Genomic DNA, 21,174 nt, shown 5'->3' on the forward strand with positions numbered 1-21,174 from the left:
CGAATCCTGATCACCACAACTACAGCAAAGATAGTAAAAGCATATAAACATTTGAAGAAAAAACTCTTTTGAGGAAAAACCAGATTTTGTCACCTGAATGTTTAAGAATATGGGCCAACAGCTTCTGCTTAACTTCATCATGGTTAAAGTCAGCTTGACTGTTGCCAAGTATGTAGGTCATCTGAAAGAAAGCATCCTGCAAGAAAACTTTGTGATATATGTTATTTTTCAAGCACAATTTTATTTCCCTGTCCTGAAGTCAAAAACTGACAAACAAAATTGAAATTCAGTCTGGACCCAGACTTAGATAACAAAGAGCAAAATGCTGTGAAAAGGAAATCATGTTGAGAGGCTATTTTAAAACTGACAGAACAGGTAGGAAGCAGAAATACCCACTCAGTGACCAAACAAATACTATTGCCAAAAAAGGTATTACTACTACCTTTACTACCCTTTATTTTACTTTTTTAAAGTGTACACAACATAGAACAGACATTCCTGAAGAACACTGAATGAGGCTAAAAGCATCCAGAAAAATGCTTTTTTTCAGCATCCTAACAAAAGGTGGGATACAGTGACTGTTTTAGTAGTAGATTCAGCAACTCATGGCACAAGCATCAAAAACCCAGGCCCATAAAAATTTTGGTTGAAGACTGAAAACCACTCACTCCTAGGAAAAGCAACAGAGAGAAGCTGCTCCCACTGAATCAAACAAAGCTTTCCAGAAGTTAGGTGCATCTAGCACAGGTGAAAGACATGTGTCTAAGCAGCAGCACCTTCTGGCTGTTCCTGCATTTGTAAACATGTAAAAACTTCTGACACAACAAAACTCTGTGCAGCATTCCTCAAAGGCTATTGAGCCCTGCTTTACTACACTATATCCTCACAAAACTGTGGGGTCTGTCATTGCTGTGGATGCGCATAAAGGACATTAGTTCATCATGCTAGTCACCAAGTAGTGAAGCACGAAGTACAAAAGGCCACAAGGTATCATCCTACCCTGGTTGTGATTCAGCATCAGCTTCCTTTCACTCATTCTCTGATTAAGAATAGAACATCCAGTGATGCAAAACTGCTCTTCATTCTTTAACACTGATACTAGAACATATAAGCTCTGGAAAGGGAAGGCAAGATTCCAATAAAAACCAAACTCAATCCTACACAAAGATTAAAATAGAGCTTTTATTGATGGAATAACAAAAGTGCTTTTCTTAAATATTTTTCAAAATACATTTATACAACTTACAATAATATATCCAAAATAACTGTATATACAAAACATTACCTTGTTTAATGTATGTGCTTTTTTTTTTTGAAAATTACAAAGCAACTTTTTGGCAAAGTTCAACCTTAAGAGGTGATAGTTTTGAAGGTTGGATTAAGAAAAATAGAACCTGAGGGAAAGTGACACTTAAGTCCATGACAAGCAAGAAGTTCTCCATTTAGTTAAATAAAAATGTTTTTGTAATATTTTTCACATTACAAAAATAACAGAAGAAAAAAAAAAGATGATGGATACTTTTCTCCTTTTCTCATCATTTTATAGAGCAGCTTCTCATTCTTTCAGGTACAGGAACTTGAGATAAGAGTGCATGTCAAAAATGAATGCAAGTAAGGACAGCAGTGCCCTGCTGTGGCTTTCTGTTGTGTGCAGTGTTTCTTAGCTGCTGTTGATATGGTTGACCTGATTGGATCTGCGATGGATTTCTTCCAGAAAACTCTCAAGCTGTTCTATCAGCATTCGTTTTTTAAACCTGTATTTAAAAGAAAGCATAATAATGGATGCACACAGTAATACACTAAACATTTTTCACATAAGTTTTACTGAACTCAGGAAACTTCAGTTATTATTTTAGGTCCAGTGCATGATGAGGTTATACATACCTCATATGTATATATGCTGTCTCCTAAAGTTCTGGTAAACTACTAACTTGCTTTTCCATTTAATGAGAGAATACAAAACTATGCTTACTACAGTCTATTCTAGCACATGCTGAACATCATTCAGCCCTCAGAAAGCCAGGAAAAGGAGTTAAGTGTTTCCTCTGTCCAGAAGTAAATTTCTGAAGTAGAAGTAAAATATATGTCAAAGAACTATAATCTATCAACAGATTTTAGGGATTATTTGTATGCCTTTATGATGCATTTACAAACATTAAGTTGGTACTGGTGAAGGAATAGCCATTACACAGTGCAGAGCAAATTCCCTGACAAGAAAATACAAATTAAAAGTTTGAGAAAGAAATTAAAGAAAATACAGACATAATCCATACCTGGAGTCTCTGCAGTTCTATTCCATATTGATTACATAAATTTGAACAGCAGACCATTCTGTCACCTTTGCTTACACCCCTGCCTCAGCACACATGGCTCCTTGCTCTTTCCAGCTAGCCCTCCCCCTTGAAACGTTTCTGCATCGGAGAAGTCACTTCTGACTGATGCTTTGGCAGCCAGATGCATACTCAAAGATAAGCAGCAATGACAAGATCACACACTTTCTCAACTCAGCACTAGTCTGAACTACACAACAAGTTCAGTCCTATGACCTTACTAAACGCTGGCAAAAGGCCCCATCCAGGCCTCCCAGTCCATGTTCTTCACTCACAGAAACATGGTATCTGCCCTAATTCCCAGACCAACAAACCTCCCCACAAATCCCAGCTTGACTATAGGGAAACAAGGTTCCAACTCCCATCCACTTACTATCTCGTTGAATACCCATGCTCTAGGCCCTTACCCATCCTTTTCATCACAGCTCCTCTCAGTAACCCTACAGAAAACCCACACTTCATGTACTGCTTTACCTCCATTCTTCCTCATTGCTTTCCAATGGCTCCCTGCTTGCTGAAAAGTATTAACCTGGGTAATAGATAATTACTCCTTCTCATTCCCTCTAGTATAAGTCAAATTATCTAAACTAATAGCAAAGTGCTTTACTATAATATAATCCTAGCAAAAATTTAACAGGCTCATATTTTGTGCAAGTGATTGGGCAATGTTACTTTCCAGAATACCTTCAAGCCTCTCTGAAGCAGCTGTACAAGTTAACAGTAGACATTTCCCAGAAACTTAAAACCTGGTGGAAGGTGGGGAAAAAAACATATTGCTTAACTATTCTAACATTACTGTTAGCACAAGAATTGAGGTTTACAGCGCACTATGTCAAGCCTTTCAGTACATCTCACTGAAAATTCTTTTCCAAATGCTGAACCCTACAGTAAACACTTTTTTTCAAGGCAACAGATACAATTTACCGCATTAACTAATACTGTAATTAACAGAATTAAGCATTTACTCTAATTCAACTGTTCACTCTGCTAGGAATACTAGTATCTTTCATAATAAAACTTCCTTGAGTATTTCTAGCTATTGAGCATAAAGCTTCATTATTTTGAAATTGGTTGTATTAATTCTTGCCAGGACTTTCATCCCAAGTGGGTATTGCTCAGCATTTTGTCTAGGTACACACTCTGGGCTTTTCTATGTGTATTAGTGGCTTAAAGCTCTTAACCTGGAGAATAAAGAGAGAATTGAATTTGTCATACTGAGAACTTGGTTCATTTTAAGAATGTTGATCTGTGTTTTGTCAGCTTTTGCTCTAGACTATTTAGCAGAGAATTAAAAAAACACTTATTCTGATTGCTATGCCAACTCCAGAAATACTGAAGACCTCTCCACTGCACAGGCTAATTCCTTTTAGCCCTTTCCTAAATAACTCTTCATTTTGTGCATCCAAAGTTGTAGCCATCTATTGGAAGTCATGTCTCTTGTAAGAACTCCTTATAAGCACACAATACTACTACTCACCCAGGCTGAGCCAAATGTGTATCACTAAGCATAAGAAAAGTCTTTGTCAAAATAGAAATAGTTAAGGATTTGAAATTGAGATGTGGTATCTCGTCATCCTTAGTATTTTCACAGTTGACTGGAAGAAAAAAAAATCCATTATCTACATCATCTTGATTTCTGCCTCTCAAAAGTGATAGCTTTTTCTGCTATCAGAAAAGGAACTGTGGGACAGCCGGTTACCAAAGGAAGCTGAAAAGTGTGGGTTGGTCTAGAAATCATCCTCTCCCCTCACAACTCTCTAGTGAATTAACCTCCAGAATTGAATGGGGACTGTTTTTAAACACACCCTTTGTTGCTGAAATGCTCAAGAACAAGTCTGTGTTCAGAGTCAGAGATCCTTGGAACAGGGAAAGAGAGCAGGAACATCCCAGATTTGAATTGCATTCCATGGCACTGCAAAGGTCAGCTATCAGTTAACAAAACAAGACTATCTTGATAATTCTGGAGAGCCTAGAGTTGTTTCCTGCAGGGAATCTTGGTTAAGTGTGATAGCTTGCCTGGATAAGAAAAGAAGCAGCGAACTGCACAGGGATTGTAGGCAGTGTTATCCAGGTGGATAAAATGACCACATTATAAAAATCTAACCTAGGAGAGAAGAGGAAGGAGAGAGATTAAGCTGTTCCTAAACTCAAACCAATAAAAATTTAAGTTTAACAATGGTCAACAGAAACAGAATTGCCAACCTCTTCAACCAGTAGATACAGAAAACTGTTGGCTATGGTGGGAGACAGGATTTAATTCTGGTGCATCCAACAGCAACACTCAACCACTGCCAAATTTTATAGGGAAAGAGTCAACTCAAGATAATTGGAATAGAGAGGCTGAGCAACAGAAATGAGAATTACAGATGATCTAAAGAGCCTAATTTTAGAGGCACAAATATTCCAAACCCTACTAAGGGCTGTCAGAGGCTCCAGGAGCAACAGTATTGTTTTGGTGTGCTGAGACAGTGAGGAAGCATGTATAAACTACAGGCGATGGAACAACTCTGACGGGTGATATAACAATAAAGACAGATCAAGCAAACGCATGATAAAGTAACTGTTGCTATAGGAAGAGCATGATCTATATAAATCTGCATGCCCCACTGTGCTAGCAGTAGAAGGCTAGAGGAGCTGTATGAATGTCCAACATTCAGTGTACCTTAAACTCTCAACATAGTATTATCCAAAAATTACTTCGATTTTTATTTAATCATAAAATTTGTTTAACAACGCCACAGGAAAAAAGCTGACTACTACAAAAACAGTTTAGAGAAAAAAACAATCAACTATTCTTTGAGGCTTCTGAAATAAGCCTCAGAGATACAGTTATATTTATGATCCAAGGAAGATGCTAGAATTATCAGTTCACTTCACCTCAAAGACTATAGGTTCCAAGGGTTATCAAATGTTTCTCCTTTCTTTCCACTTAGTAAACATGTAGAAGGTTAAGTAAGTATAGTCAGTCTAAGGATGCTGTAAGGAACAGTTTCTACCTGGATTAACAACACAGGGTTTAAATCCTTAACAAGTCTCTCTACTCCAGTGACAAACTACCTCCCATTTCCACAGCCTCAGACAAGACTACAGTATCTCTGAAGGAAATACATCTGAAGAGCAGAGACATATCGTTATGGCGCATACCTGGATCTCAAAACTATTTTTAAGACAAGATTTTGAGTTGATGCAGAACAATGAATTTCAGCTGTTTCCAAAAGCCTAATTCACAGTAATATGCAGTTCCATCAGCTTTTCAAATTAGCAGTACGCTCACACCTGAATTTTGGAACCTGAATGATCTTCTCAAAGACAAAATCTGAGGTAAAAAGGTAAGCTTGTAGAAACAACATACATCAGGAAGTTTATGTGTTTCTGTTTTTTTCTAGGGATTTACTTGCAATGCAAAGCATTGTGCTGCAAGTTTCAAAGAACTGCATAGTTGTCAAGCACTTACATCTGGCAGTACATGGTGCAGTTTTATAAGATTAATACAATTCAGTTACCTACCTTGAAGCTTCTTTAATAACATTTTGCAAAAATATCAGTCGGGTTTGTAAGCTTCCTTGTACATGCTTCAGTAAAAAGAAGATTCTTTCATATTCTTAAAGATACAAAGAGCAAAATCAGTTACTTAGGAAATGCCTATACAGATATCTGTTGTTATAGATCTGAGTGAAATCTGAGTGAAATGCAACAAACTTCACTCAGCTTTTGTAAGCTTTTAGGATATATCTCCTATCAACCAGGACTGTAGCAGTGACATACTGTTTAATGAATGCTAACATTAAAAAACACAGGATACTGCAGTTTAGGATATTACTGGAACACCAAACAAGTTATTTTTAATACTGATAATACACAAAACATGACTTTCATGAACACTGATAGGTGTAACAATGTTTTAATCACTCATCCAGGAAGTTTATGGCAGAGGTTTTAAACCAAATCTTTTCAGCTTTAAATTTATGTTGGTTCAGTCTCATGGTTCAGTATGTCTCTAAAACAGTGATCTAATATGAATTCTTTGTCTAGCCCTCATGCCAATCATTTGAAAGACAGATTTGGTATACTTACTCCGTCCTGGTTTTCGGATCTCCTTCATGATTTGTGCTCTTAGCTCTATATTAATCTCTCTGGAACTTCTGCAATGCACTGTTTTTTTCCCTTTGCTGGGTGAAGACATTGGCAAGTCCTCTTCAGTACTTTGTTCTTTACTACCTGCTTCCTCATGATTCTCCAGAAATCCATCCACATTCAAGTTATTCCCTAAATGTTCATGGCCTACATCCTCTGTATGAGCTGCTGGTCGATCCAATGAATTGAACGAAGAAGAGGACATTGAAAACTCTGAATCCACAGAATTTGGGAAAATGTCTGGTGAAAGTGGGTCTGTAACATGATTCTCAACCACATCATCCATTGTAACCTCATTATTTGTTTCTGATGCTGAAAAAACAAAGATTACACTTGCCAGACTCACATTCTTTATCATCTGATAGAAGTCAATGAGTGAGTTCAGTATTAAACTCTTGTAAAGCTATGCTCCAGCTTGCATAGTCTAATGTACATGACAGTCATAAGAAAACGTGTTTGTGGGTTGTAACACTGAGCACGTTACTATATTTCCTGACTTGCTCAAAAAAAAAAATCACAGGTATATTCTTTATGTGAGAAGGGCAATTGCTATATGGACTACCAACAAAAGAAAAAGCACCTGTAAAATGTGCTTTTATGCCACACTTGTCTTTCCCCATTGAACTAAACTGAATTTACTTTAGTGCTGAACAGTGAGCACAACTGTTACACAGCACCTCAGCTCCACACTAAGGGAAGCGAATTCACTGCACTACAGCAAAATGCAAATTAACCTATTCTGATATTTTTGGAGCATTTGAATTCCCAGGCAAAGGAAGAACACCCTTCTGCCTGTTTACATTGTCTCCTCATCGAATACAGGAAATATATTGTTTATACTGGGAAGTTCATATGAAAGACTTCTGTCTGAAGGACTATATTAACTCTTTCAGTAATTAACCCCAGATGCACACTTAAATACTTCATTTTCAAAAATGAGGGATAAAATTGCCATATTTGGGAAATCAGCCAACGATATTTCTACATAAACAAGTTTTTTGCATAAATTAAAAACCAAACTCTAAAGATGAAGATTCACTTACTTTTGTGAATAGGAATAGGTTTAACAAGGTCAGGCTGTGCTTGTGTGATTGGTGTTGGTGGCCCTTTTCCTCCAATGTGATTATTCACAACTGGAGGAGTTTGTGGTCGACCTCTGAGCAGGGGGGACATACAACGTCGTCTTTTCGGAATCCCTTGCATATTTGGTTCTCCAGGTCTTTTATGTTTATTCTGAGGTCCTGATACAAATTCATCTGCTTCATCTATCATCATTCCCTGAAATTAATTTAATGGGGAGAATTCTTAAACTTCACGTCAAAAACACGTAATATAAAATGCAATGAATGCTTTGATGTTATGATGATGATTACCATGTAAAAGGCAACTATGTACAACATGCCATTATGTACTGAATTCTCAAATGTCGACCAATTCCTTTCTAGACTACATCAATGTGCTTAAGGCCCTTATCCAACAGTCTGCCAAGTAAGACAACTGACTGGCTGTCAACCTTCCTTTTCAGTAACTACAAAATGACTCAAACATTTAAAAGAAGAGCTCTAAATTATATTGGTAATTTGGTAAAGTCCAAGACAGATTTGGACAAAAGGGAGCATACGTGCTCTCAAAGTTACAGGAAGCTTTTTCTGGGGGAAGTTTAGTAAAGGAAACATGATTAGGTATTAGCTATACTACAGTGACAAATGTATTTCATTTGTAATACAATTCAGAGGCATAATACTGGTTTTCCAATAAAGACTGTCCTCCATAGGATACTATTGATGGAAAAGCATCTGAGACACTTTCTTGTAAGCAGTACTTTTCTGAATACTTGAAAGTGTTTCTCCAATACATTGCTCTTTGAACAGTCTGATCAGCAGCGCACACACTGAAAACAGCACATTTTTAAAAAAAGCTTTACAAAGAAGTCACCTTTTTGTCCAATTTGAATGGATTGCCAAATGTATGAAGCCTTCGTGGTTGATCAGGATCAAGCTCTCGGAGTGGAGAAGGTATTTGTTTTAGATACTCCTGATAGTTTCCCATTTGTGCTATAGGTACGCTGTGAACTTGATCTATCATAACAGAAAGGTTTATTAATATACGATAGTGCTCACCTTATGAGAATTTACTCTATATCCACTTCACACTTCCAGTTTTCAGTCTTTTATCAAATGCATTAACAAAACAGATGTGCAAAACTCACCATTATTCTTGCCTAACTGGTATTTATAACATTGTGTTTTGAGTGCAGGTAACTTAAGTGAATCAGTACATGGCTTGTGTATTTATCATTATGACAGGGAAATAAGCAATAGTTCTCATGCATGGATGTTAGTTTTCCAATGTGTCCTGTAACTTTTCAACAGGGTAGATGGTTGAAAAAAATAAGACTGGGAACAAATAACTAAAACATTACTACAAACAAAAGATGCAAAGTAGGAATGCCATGCTGCATACAGCTTTGACATAACTCTACCCAATTTTAGCCACACAAAATTTAATCATTGAGACTAGCATTTTCCCAAAGCAACAGTGATTTTTTAATCACTGGAATCAATATGGACCCGATTCTAAACTTGTTATTGATTTAAAGTTGCCAAGCCTTTGATCAAACAAAACATACACTGGCAGAAACAGCAGGAAAAAAAACCCATTAGTTTTTATGTGGTTTAATCCCCTCCCCAAAAAGCAACTTCTCTGCATTTCACATTACATTATCACTTGATCACATGTTAATCTGACCCAAGTAGTGGTAGGCCTAATGTAACATACACTCTCACTTGCGTTGCCTTTCTCGTTTTCTCCACTTATTTCATCATCTTCTGTTAGATGCCATAAAGCAGTACCAGAAGACACAGTAGAAAGGTAAAGGAGTAAGTTAGCAGAATATTAAACTATTTGTTGCTGGCCTAAAGGGCAAAAGAATCACACTGGCAGCACCCAGTGAGCAAGTTTACTTTTCCACTGCTCATAATCCACTTCCATGGAGAGAGATCGTGATGTTCAGAATTGCCCTGTGATTTTTTTCTCAGATACATCACGAAAGCTGGGAAAAACAAAGAATCTTATGTAAGAGTCCAAGTCTCCTCACATGGACTAATGGACAGAGCAGTGAACATGCAGCCCTCTCTATCCTCACCTTTATCTTCCAATAAGATATTTAAGGAAAAAAAAAAATCTAAGAAAACTGTACAGTTTAATGACAGCATCAGACATCCACTAACTTTTCAAGAACTATGCTATTTGTAACAGCTTTAATTTTTTTAGTACCAATCATATCACAGGTAGACAAAAAATAAACTTATCTAACCTTCATCTTGTCCTTTGAGGAACTTGCGAGTACTCTTCAGTAAATTAGATCTCATTCGTGTTAACTGATCCAAAAGATTTCTTCTGGGTATGTCATAAGCATTTCTAAAAGTCTGAGGTTTCAAATCCTATGGTTCCAGTAAATAAAGTTCAAGTTAATACCATGTATGAAACAATATCTAGCATTTCAATGGAAGTATATTGAAAATAACAACATTACACACAGTGGTGCTTACCTTATTCAGCAAAGCTATTTGGAACCCAGCATACTCCTTCATATTGAGGTCTAGAGGTCTATGAGGAATTTCCCCAGTAATCCCCTGTAGCAGATGTTGAAAATCGTTCCTATGTGCCATAGACAGGTTGTGTGATCTGCTTCTGACCTTAATTCCAGTCTCTTGCGCTACCTTTTTGCCTACAGAGCCAATGACTCTATCGGACTCTATTTTGGCCTTAATTTGAAATAAATAAATAAATAAAATTGACAATATGCTCTTAAAAGGATTAGTCAGACTTATTCATTTTAAATTCCTACCTAGAAGATTCAACAATGTGCTAATACACTATGACGACCATAACCAGGATGAGTGCTTAAGGAGTGCTTAATACATAACCACTTAATGCTTACTACAGTTTTAAATATAGTGAACAGTTTGTGCCTAGGTCTTCTGCATATTTCTCCTCTGCTGCCCATCACGGTATCTAAGCACCAATATGCATGCAATGCTTTTATTTTCATAAATTGTCATAATTTGACTAGTAATTATCTGCAAATCTATCTGTACTCACATAGACTGTTTTCTATGATTACAGCTAAACACTAACTCTCAAAAGACCGATTCTCCCACAACTATAGTTGCAGTCAGTCACCCAATGGTATCAACTTTTTAAAAGCCCAATACGAATGGTCGTAACATTAATAAATACTAAATATATGATAATACCCAATTCTGTTCGACTAGACAGACCTAACCCCCAATATTATATTAGATTTGTACCAAAATTAAACATGTTCATAAATGCCAGCTTTTTTGGCAGAATACAGTTGAACAAAGAGCCAAAAGTAATTTAGTAATACAGCTGCCAATGTTGTTTTTGCAGTTTCACCTAAATTTATAGACTACTCAAAATTTGACTATGTACTTATTAAGAATACTGCGTCTCTACTGGCAGTACCTTTCAGAAGTCAGAAAAGCTTGAAGTATGATTTGCAGTGCATGTCATTACATTTTAGGAGTCCAAGATGTCTAGGTTGAGAGATCAGTTCACAGAATACTGAGCAATGTGACTATGATTTAATAGGATATACTGTAAACTTCAAGAGGTTTGCTTCCTAAAATAATAATTTATATTAATGTTTTAAGAAAAAGCTGGTCCATAAAGACTCATTAGCTAAGTTACAAATAATTACACTACTGTTACTTGACGTTTCAAGCCTACTGCATTATTTTATTATCTTGAACACGAAAGCTTAACATGCACTGTTTAACAAAATAGAAGTGGAGGTAGCAGGGCAGAAATGCTTTAGCTGGTGCAGGAGACTAGCCAAAAATACGGGCACTATTCTGAACACAGTCAACAATTCCAAAAGGTCACTTGCCATGTTTGTATCCTTATTTGAGATTCTGAATTATGTCAGTTTACTTTATAGTTACTGGACACTTTCCATTTCATTTCACAAGCCAAAGAAAGGACATGTTCTGATTGAGATGCACAAAGTACAAATCCCTATTTTCTGAAAAAATGCTAGAACATCTTTAATATCTAAAGTAAGACAACATGTTTTCTTTTGGACAAAAGTATGTTACTGTCTGTACAAGTAAAAATGCTCCTTAAATACAAAAAAAAATCCCAATTTGTACCTCCATATCTATCTTTATAGTCCAGTCTATAAAGGTTATATTTAAATGTTAAGTTTTCCTTCAATTCAGAAACCAAAATGCTTTTTTGCTAATTGCTTATGTGAAAGGTATTAATTTGACCTTTCTGCTCTTTTTTTCCTTCTAAGTCATTGAACTTGAGTATTTTAAGATTATCCTGATATTAGAATAAGTTTTTACTGCTCTTTTGCTTCAACATTACCTGCTGACTCAACTTTTTGAGATATGAAATGACACTGTAACTAAGTCCATATTCCACATTGTCAGCTATAAGGTTTGGTGCTCCCATCATTCTCACAGCTTTCTTCAAAGGCTGAAACATGGAACATATTGTATAGTCATATTTAACTTTATACATACTTCCACCTAACTGTATCCATTTCAAATAGAACCTGAGGTTCTCAAAGTTAGAAAAGAAAAAAACAGACTTTCAGGGCAGCATTTTTTTGTTGTTGTTTTAAAGCATTGTTCCATTCATAAAGAATCAATTATTAACAGAGCTATCATTTATATGAGTCACGGCTGATGACATTTTCGTAACATTCAGGTCTCAAGCCTTCCACAGGACTCCAGTGAAAACAGTAAGTATCATTATGCAAAAAGTTTAGCTATTCTCTCTTAAATTAATACATATTCTACTTGAAATACGGAATACACCCATAGTGGAAAGATAACTATAGTTACATAATAAAATAGAAATTTTAACACAGTAAGTCATCTTACCCCAAGATAATAAGGAGGCATTGTCTTCAAATAGCTTTCAAATGACTGTCGCCATTTCAGTGTAGGCTTTGCCTTGTGTACTTTAAACAAGTCATCTGATGGTTATAAAAAGAAAAGAGACAAAATGAAAGGCATGTCTAGACAGCATTGCACCTTTTTTCCAGTAAAAGAAACTGTCAAAGAAATGCCAATTCCTCAATGCTTAAACTAATGTATGTATTTTAACATATATACAACTAAATATAAGCACACACGCACGATTAATGCTGCAGCCAAAAGATGGAGCCTGGTAAATTATTTATCAAATTGAATTGATAAGTGGGACAACAGATTGGGAAAAATGGCTCCTAAAATAATGAAAGAAGTGAGACCAAAACGTATCAGAAAGAATTATGATTAAGTAAATCATCTTACACATTGAGTCTGAGTCATGAGGGTCAGCCAATTGGTGACAAGGGAAACAAGTTACTGATGACAAATACATTGCTCAACATTCTACCTTTCTACAGGTGTGATTAATACTGGCATTAATTGAAGTAATCTATTTAGATTAGATCAATTTTTCAATCGCCTATCACCAAAGAAAATGTTTATGAAGTAGTATTTACCTAGCAGTGGAAGGAGGACTGGATAATTGTAAGGCATCACAAATAAATTCACACAATTCAGCGCTGTACTAGCTTTCAAGTAACCAAAAGGATGACCAAGTTCACTGTATTTTGCACTATTGCTCACATATACCTGCAATAAAATACATTATATTGTATGTAAATCCAAAATATTGTGTTCTGTAATTTTATATCCTATTTTTGATTATAAAGTCTATGAAAAACAGCATTCTATAAGTAACTTCAAATCAGCATGCATTCTACTTACCTGCCAGCAGGTCTGAGGGGATTTCCTTTCCAGGATAAACTGGGTCAGTGGTGAAGGTTCTAACTCGTATTTATCAAAAGGCAATTTGTCAATGACCATCGGTTCACAGTCAGTACAGGAAAATTTCACCACAGGATGAGATGTGCGAGGTGGCTAAACATAAGCATTCCACTGTTAATAAGTCTGCACAACAATTAAAATGCAGTTGTGCTATGACAACTAAAGTAATACAGGTTCTGTGAAAACAGACATATTTAAGGAGCCTATTCAGTACAGGATTCATATTTATTGTTAATGAGTCCTAAGCAATTAATTTAGGATGTTAGCACTGTCTTAAAATCTGAAGGAATCTTTAGTTTCTAAATAAATGTCAATTATTTTATCTGTAAGTCTAGAACAGTATGCAAGTAAAACTTATTGCATATACACAGAAACTTTGCAAATGGAAGTCAATCCCAGTGGGGACAAAAAAAATCTTCAACGGTACTCTAGGGCATGCCCATTTTTATTGTCCACAGAAGCAGGTGCTACACTTTTGCATTTGCTGAGTTCCTCCAGCACTTTTCCCTTCTTGGCAAATTTAACAGTTACAAAATTCAAACTGAATTATAATGACGAAGAGCAGCATGAGTTCAGAAAAAACAAACTTTAGAAGAACTCACATTTTAACTAGGCCTGTGCAAGATTATTTCAATTCAAGCAATTTAAGTGTTTCAATTTTAATCTTTTTATTAATAACAGGGAAAAGGCCTTTGTGCCTCACGTTTCAAGTATAAGTTAATAATAAATTTGAAATTTCTTTTGCTGAAAAGGAAAGAGGGTTTTTTGTGTGTGATGAAAATTGGAGCTGTACACCTTCCACTGAAGGGTAGAGGAACATAAGCTATTATACTTACCCTGAGCCTCCTCCAAGGCCACTAGAATCTGGGGAAGAGCTCAACTGGGAAGCCTCCTTCCATTTACTCTCTTTACAAGAAGGTAACTAATAAATACATAAAATGAACTAGGGAAACATAGGGTTTCTCGGACCTTCCTACCACCTCAACCTGAAAGTAATTTTTCTACATCTATAAGCTCTAGCCTCTTCCTTTTAGGATGAGCCACCCAAATGTTATCTGCCCACAGAGCTGGTCTTGCCTTGAGTGTCTCCACTCTGAGGAAGGTGTACTGTCCAAGTGCACACAAAACAGGAGGCCAAATCAACTGAAGGAACTGCATTTCTCTTCAAAGAAGATGCCTCCAATAAAGAGTTGTGGTGGAGTTTTTGCCCAAGCCATGAAGCAGTTATACTAGGAATAAAAAGGCTGCAAAAGAAGTTGAATGCTAAGACTTGAGAAGTCCAATAACCCTTGGCCGGACAGCAGAACTATTTTTACCTCAGAACAGTGGGAGCGGCCATTTACATATTGATCTGACAACATAATTATTAGCAGACTTTCATATACATTTAAGAAAGCCTTTATAGTATCATTACAGTACACAAAACAGTTGTTGGGGTAGGACTGTTTGAGACAACTCTACTGTGGATCAGGTAACAGGGAGAAAAAGAAAGATATCTAACTACAGACTTAAGTAGACAAGAGTTACAACATATGCTAAGTTTTAACGCTATATTTTCAGAACAGTAAGAAAATACAAGTCTTGAAACACTATCAGCAAACTGAGCTCCCCAACATTGCATAAGGAAGGCTCAATGTGGAATTTCAATTGATGTCAACAGGAATTTAGATGCACATGCAATAATCCAATGCTTTATGCAGTTATAAGAGTTATACATGCTACAACTGAGAAGAATAATTTTTTTCTCATCTTCTTGCCATTTGGGTAAGTCAACCTCACGTTTTCAGCAGATTTAGTTCAACAACACTTGGCAAGATCTATTTTAGCAGTCTCAAGATCTGCGGTAGCAAACTGTACTGACTTCATACAGTGAATGGAGGCAAACATGCCATTGATAGTGATTACAAGGAGTACACAGTACAGTTTTCCTACAGACCAGCTTTTTACTATCCAGTACACAATGACATTTTGCTTTTTAAATGACTATAGAAGATTTACTTTTATTCATATATGTTAGCTTGCTTTGTAGAAGGGCATCCACGTCCTTCAATGAATGTGGCCACAGATGCCAGCAATATCAAACCTGTGAATATGACTAAAATTTCATACTTGTATCACTCCTCAACAACCTGTATTTCAAAGGACTTTATACATTTTTTAAAGGAGATAAAATTTATGAAAGGCTCAGCAAGTTTGCTAGTCAGCACACTAGTTTCAGATCAAAAAACCCACAAAAATTCTAAAAAAGTAATCATGAAATGTAGGGAACAATTATACAACTGCATTATTTCTCCTTTAATGATTTTCAAAGATTAGCAAAAATACATTATACTACACTAATGATTAGTTCTCAGACCAAACAAAAGGCAGTGGCATACATTTTTTTATGAAAAAGAACAAATAAAATTAATTCTGTAGGTTGCATTTAAAACAACAAGGTGAGTTTCTCTACTTAGGATAAATTGAAGGTACAAGTAAACTGAACAACAGCACATGAAATTACATTCACCTGCTAGAATGAAGAAAGAACTATCACAAGGATTCATAATTGGGAAGATCATGCTATCTTCTATTAATACCATCTGCGAGGCAATAGAATTTAATAGTGTATCATCAAAGTGTGACTTTATTTCTGGCTTGATATTTTAGCAGAGTTCAAACAGAAACACCACCTGCACGTACCAGGTCGACAAATAAATCTGTTGCAGGCAGTTTCGTAATGCTTCAAAGTTACTAAAAAGCAACCCCCATAGTATTATTTGCTCATCAGTAATTTATCCGAGATAACTGCAACACAGGTTTACATGGGTCATTCCTTCTTGGTTCACACTGCTTTTACAGTAGCTACAATGAAGTAGATATCGCAAGATTTAAAAATCAGTGAATAGGAAATCCTGGAATATTCACACACACACAAACCCTTTGCTTTATCTAGCTTCAGTACGTACCAGCGTTGGAGAATTTTGATCTGGCCAAAAGGATTCAGGAACAGGCCAATGACCTATAGGAACCCCAGTTTTAGGGTTTGGTCTGACATAAATAAGTTTGTGACAGCTGTGCCAAGGTTGGGGCCCAAAGGGTCTAGATATATCCATCTGCCCATCTACAGAAGAAAAAGGCTTTATGAGTCAAAATACTGTTAAAACTAAAAATGAGTATTAAACAACTTCTGTGAAGAGTTTAAGAACTATACCCCCAGGGAAGCTCTTCCTGCAGTTAATATTATTTCTAAGAATAGCAGATAGTTGTCAGTAAGCATTTCTGCAAAAACCCAGAAACTATGAAAAACCAAATAAGCATTGAATGTTTACAGGATCAGAGCTGAGAAAGCCAATTCTGAAGCCCATCATAATAATCAGTTTCTTTCTCCTCCCTTTGTTATTACCAGATAACCTTCAAATCTTCATGCATTAAAAAAATTTGATACACATGACTAATACTGCTGGACTTTTTATTGCAGCAAAGCAGGATTGAAAAAATTTCACAAACACTTCCCAGTAACATCCTAAGAGGGACCTAGCTAAGCCATTTAGAATGAGGTTAAGGCTGCACAGTCACATTTGCTATTTTAACTCTTAGTACAGCCACTTTATTACATTAAACAAAAAAGGATAACCGTATAAACCCAGAGTATTACTATATCAAGCTATTTACATTTTTAGCTGGTTGAAAACTACAGCTTAAAATTCATGAACCCATTTAACTATGCTTGACGTGAATCACTGCATTTAAGACTACCTGAGTAATATGGCCAAATGTAGAGGTTTTACACAGTGTCCAGCAGCTATAGCCAGTATTTTGAAAAAGTACAACAGAATTTCAGATGTAGCAGGTCCTTTTTGTAATAATGTCTTTTAAAACTGCAACAGTTTTCCCTTTGTTTTGGCAACTATTACATTAAGTTCACTGAATTACATTGATAGTCATCCCCGCCATTTGATATCACAGTGTAAAAAATTTCAAGTACCATCAATTGGTGAGGGATCCGGTCCAGCTTTTTCAAAATTTATTACCACTCCACTTTGCACTTTTTGCACCAATGACTCAAGACACTGATTCAGCATTCTTGGAGAGCACACACAGTATGATCGACCTAGAACGAAACAGTCAAGGTTAAGACTGTTCAGTGTTTCTGCCCTTATTTTAACTTGATCATTCAATACTGTTCACCTGCCACACGCATTGATTTACGTATGGATCACTGATTTAAAGCTTCTACCAAACACTCCCCCTCTTTAAGCAGCAAGGCAGCCTAGTGAAGAAGTGACAGTGTTACATGCACCTCACTGGAAATGCTTGTGTTTTAGCCCCTTAATCACTTTAACTCAAATTCTTGGTTGCATTCATGGAAAATGGGCTCCCCCTTGTGACAGACACCAACACTTAACTGTCCACGAATTTCAAAGTACTGTTAGTATAGCCTACATTACAGTCAGAAAGCAGTGGAATCAAATCCTTTTATAAATCATGAAATTAATGCCTGATTTTGATCTGGAATATAAATTCTAAGAGATTAAGATCATGAGTTATGATGGAGAGAAAAGTATCAGTTTTGCAAAATTACTATGCATTCTGCATCGCATAAATTCATTTAAAGAAAACCACAACCCATTTCCTTCGCTTTTGGCTTCTTTAGATCAGAGTATGACAGGAATTTAGCAAAATCGTACTGCAGAACAGACTCAATTCTTACAATTTCTAATTGTGATACCAATGTGCATTAGAAAAAAGTTAGTTTTCTGTTCTAAAAAACTGCTAAAGTAGATTCACGCTCTTCCAAGACAGGTTACATCAAATTGTCTGTAGCTTTAATGCAGTGTCTTTAGTTTTATTATATCAGAGTTCTGAGTTTTTACAAGTAACGTAAGAACTTAGAAATACTTATTCCACCACATATACATGATTAGTAGAGATAAATTGCATTCATTTTCATTTTTAAAAGACCTGTCAAAGGAAACCAGGGCACTCACCTCCTGTGACTTCACACATAGGTGTGATTGCGGAGTCATCCACCGGTACCCCTGTCATCTGCTCTGATTCTGGTGCTGTAACACCAGGCAAACGGAGAACCAAAGCAAATAACCTTTGATCCCATCGAAAGGGTTCCTTAGTCAACTCACTTCCAGGTAGAGGGGAATTGAGAGGTAAATGAAGCTGAAAAGGAATTTAAATCTGTGACTATACTGCATTGAACAAAAAAAACAATTTCAGGTTACATAGTTATGGTAATTCACTCTACATAAACACACTTATAACCTCTCCACAGATATTTATAATTTGATTCATTACAAGCAAGACACCCACCATTTAATCAACCCTTCAAAATATTTCAAGGCCACACGATGCACGAAGTTGAGAGTTACTAATCAAGTGAGTACAACCACTTGTTAAAATTGATCTAAACTTCAGAATCAATAAAATATTTTCTTTAGAATTTTGGCAGCAAGAACTGCTTTACTGCAGCATTCCTTTGTTTAAACAATTTTCTGCAGAACAGGCTCCTTCTCAGCTCAGTCTTTTCCTTGATTCTTCAAGATAAAAGGCACAACCTCATGAAAAGGTAAGGTTAATCTAAAACTCCTGCAGAAGAAATATAACTTGGGTAGAGTTGTTAAAAAAAATCTAGCTGCTAGGATCGTCTCTTCCAAATAACTCAGTTTCAACAAGTGTGGTAGTTACAGAATGAGACAGCAGAGATTTTATATAACTGGAGTATATCCCACAACAAGACTCATGCCTGTGCTTTAAGTGAAAAGCAGAGATTAAGATTAAAATCAACACTGAAATGCAAAATGAGTTCTCACTTTTAGGTAATAGATAACAGTAGCCACAGCTACTCATGTAAGGAAGAATTGCTTGCCATGTGCCATTGTGTTGCCTCTGTCTGGGAAGAACTACACAAAAGTTTTAGTACAAAATATTGAAGATACCATCCAGGGACATACAATACATGAGAGCATTTCTTTTCACTTTAATTCCCAGAAGAGACAGTAAAGATATTCAAGTTTCAGACTTCAAACATGCTGCACTACAGATACAGAAATGGTCAGGATATTATTTATTAACCACGAACAGCAACAGCCAGAGAGACTAACAGAACATCTAAATTTCCCAGAGTTGCTGGCAGTTTTATAACTAGTTAACTGAAACAAGAAAAAAAAAACACAACAATGCATTATCTTCTAAGGGATGCACAACCCATTCAGAAGACTCTAGCCTCTCTTTTTGCATCCAGATATCTCACACAGATTAGTGGGAAAAAGAAAGCTTATTAAAACATTCAACCACAGGAGCCCTGAACAGATAGACTAGACTTATAACAAGTAATTACAAGTTTCAGAAAAATTTGATAGATCCTTGGCTGATACCACTGATACCAATACAAGCAAAATTCTCATTTCACCTGGAGTTCTGCAGCCACAAAGGGGAAAAAAAATCCCCAAAGCAATGACTGAAGTGGTGCAAACAATTCCATTACCTAGCCAAATACAAGGGTTAAGCTGAGAAGCTGAAGCAAACTCAACACTTCTTCAAACACTTTCCTTCTCATGCAACATTCAAAAAAATCCCAATTCTCAATCTCAACTCGGTGTTCGCAAAGGAAACTGCTAGTCTGTTCCAAAATTTGATGCAAGTCCACACAAACATTCATTACACACTGCCTTCATTTTTAGTTCACAGTAGTTAAGGAGTCTGCAACAAGCCGCTGAAAGAGTTTTCTTGTTTGCTTATTTTTAAGAGATTAACTTGAAAGCATTAAACCTAATTTCCAAACTGGAAACCTCAGCTACTTCATTTACATAATGGCAAGCATCTCATACTGGAAAAAATACATGTCTACATGTTTGGAGCATAATCAATTTATTGATACAATTTCAAAACCAGGAACAAACCTGACAAACCCATATTCATAACACGTACGCAAGAATCAGAACACTTTGGACTTTTTAGTGGATCTGATGCTTCCCCCCAAATTTCTGCTTTTGCTGATGCAAGCAGAGAGCACATGTAAGAGCACTATTTTCCAAAAACGTTTCACGTGAGATTGGTCAAAGGACACTCAGCTATGTACCTGGTTTATTACTGATTCACATGCATGTCTTTCCCCTTTTCACACAAAGGGCCAGCAATGCCTGCCTGGCAAAGGAAACGCAGTTAAAAGAATAGCCGCATTCTTAGTAAACAGCCTAGAACCTTGACTGTAAGAGGACTCTGCTGCAACCACTACACCATCTTCACTTGGAGCTATTATTAAGGAACACCATTGACCACACTTTCCTACTTCGATCTGACTGAACAGAAGATTTACTAGCTCTGAAGAGTACATTTCATCTGCAGTACAGACCTACAGCAATGTTCTTCACATATATAAATAAATATATTAAAAAATATATATAAGTATCCCATTGGACCCCTCACCGACACTGTCCTGAGCTCAGTTTATCTCAAACTACAAAACCTTTCTTTGGCTCAGCTGATTATATTGAGAGAACCCCAAAACCAAACAGTACCTAGGAGTAGGATATTGCATTATGTACATATTACTATCAGAAAAATTTTCAAACTGTAAGATGACATGCAAAGCTATCAGCATCAAATCAAATGTCTTCACTTTCTTTCCCACAGTTTCATTCCAGTTAAATTTAACATCCATGTTACCAGAGAATTTATAGATTCAAACCAGGCCTCATTCTCCACAGACATTAGTAACTTGGTCTTCTCACCTCCAGTTACTTTTTTTTTTAAACTGGTATTGTATTACCATAGCAACTGCATACCTAGCAGAAAATAAGATGAGCCTAGAAATGTACATCTTGCTTTTCATTTCTCTTTCCCCACACATATTTCAATATGAA

General features: G+C 36.3%; 1 protein-coding gene across 3 annotated transcripts in view; it reads right to left on the minus strand.

Moving 5' to 3' along the window:
- Positions 1-1,164: 1,164 nt before the first annotated feature.
- The window catches only part of INTS6 (integrator complex subunit 6), a 45,941-nt gene continuing 25,931 nt past the window's right edge, over positions 1,165-21,174 (minus strand). Inside the window, exons 5-18 of one of the 3 annotated variants that reach the window (XM_074859737.1) lie at positions 18,289-18,472; positions 17,286-17,411; positions 16,267-16,421; positions 13,259-13,411; positions 12,991-13,123; positions 12,383-12,477; positions 11,862-11,972; positions 10,016-10,099; positions 9,781-9,907; positions 8,400-8,542; positions 7,508-7,742; positions 6,405-6,776; positions 5,838-5,931; positions 1,165-1,754 (exon numbers count right to left, since the gene is read on the minus strand). In XM_074859737.1, the coding sequence (XP_074715838.1) occupies positions 1,661-1,754; positions 5,838-5,931; positions 6,405-6,776; positions 7,508-7,742; positions 8,400-8,542; positions 9,781-9,907; positions 10,016-10,099; positions 11,862-11,972; positions 12,383-12,477; positions 12,991-13,123; positions 13,259-13,411; positions 16,267-16,421; positions 17,286-17,411; positions 18,289-18,472 (2,106 nt within the window). In that variant the 3' untranslated portion in view covers positions 1,165-1,660. Of the gene's footprint in view, positions 1,755-5,837; positions 5,932-6,404; positions 6,777-7,507; positions 7,743-8,399; positions 8,543-9,780; positions 9,908-10,015; positions 10,232-11,861; positions 11,973-12,382; positions 12,478-12,990; positions 13,124-13,258; positions 13,412-16,266; positions 16,422-17,285; positions 17,412-18,288; positions 18,473-21,174 lie in introns of all 3 variants that reach the window. The other 2 variants (XM_074859736.1, XM_074859738.1) reach the window with 2 other exon arrangements.

Source organism: Strix uralensis, chromosome 2, assembly GCF_047716275.1.
Source record: "Strix uralensis isolate ZFMK-TIS-50842 chromosome 2, bStrUra1, whole genome shotgun sequence".
Taxonomy (NCBI): Eukaryota; Metazoa; Chordata; class Aves; order Strigiformes; family Strigidae; genus Strix; species Strix uralensis.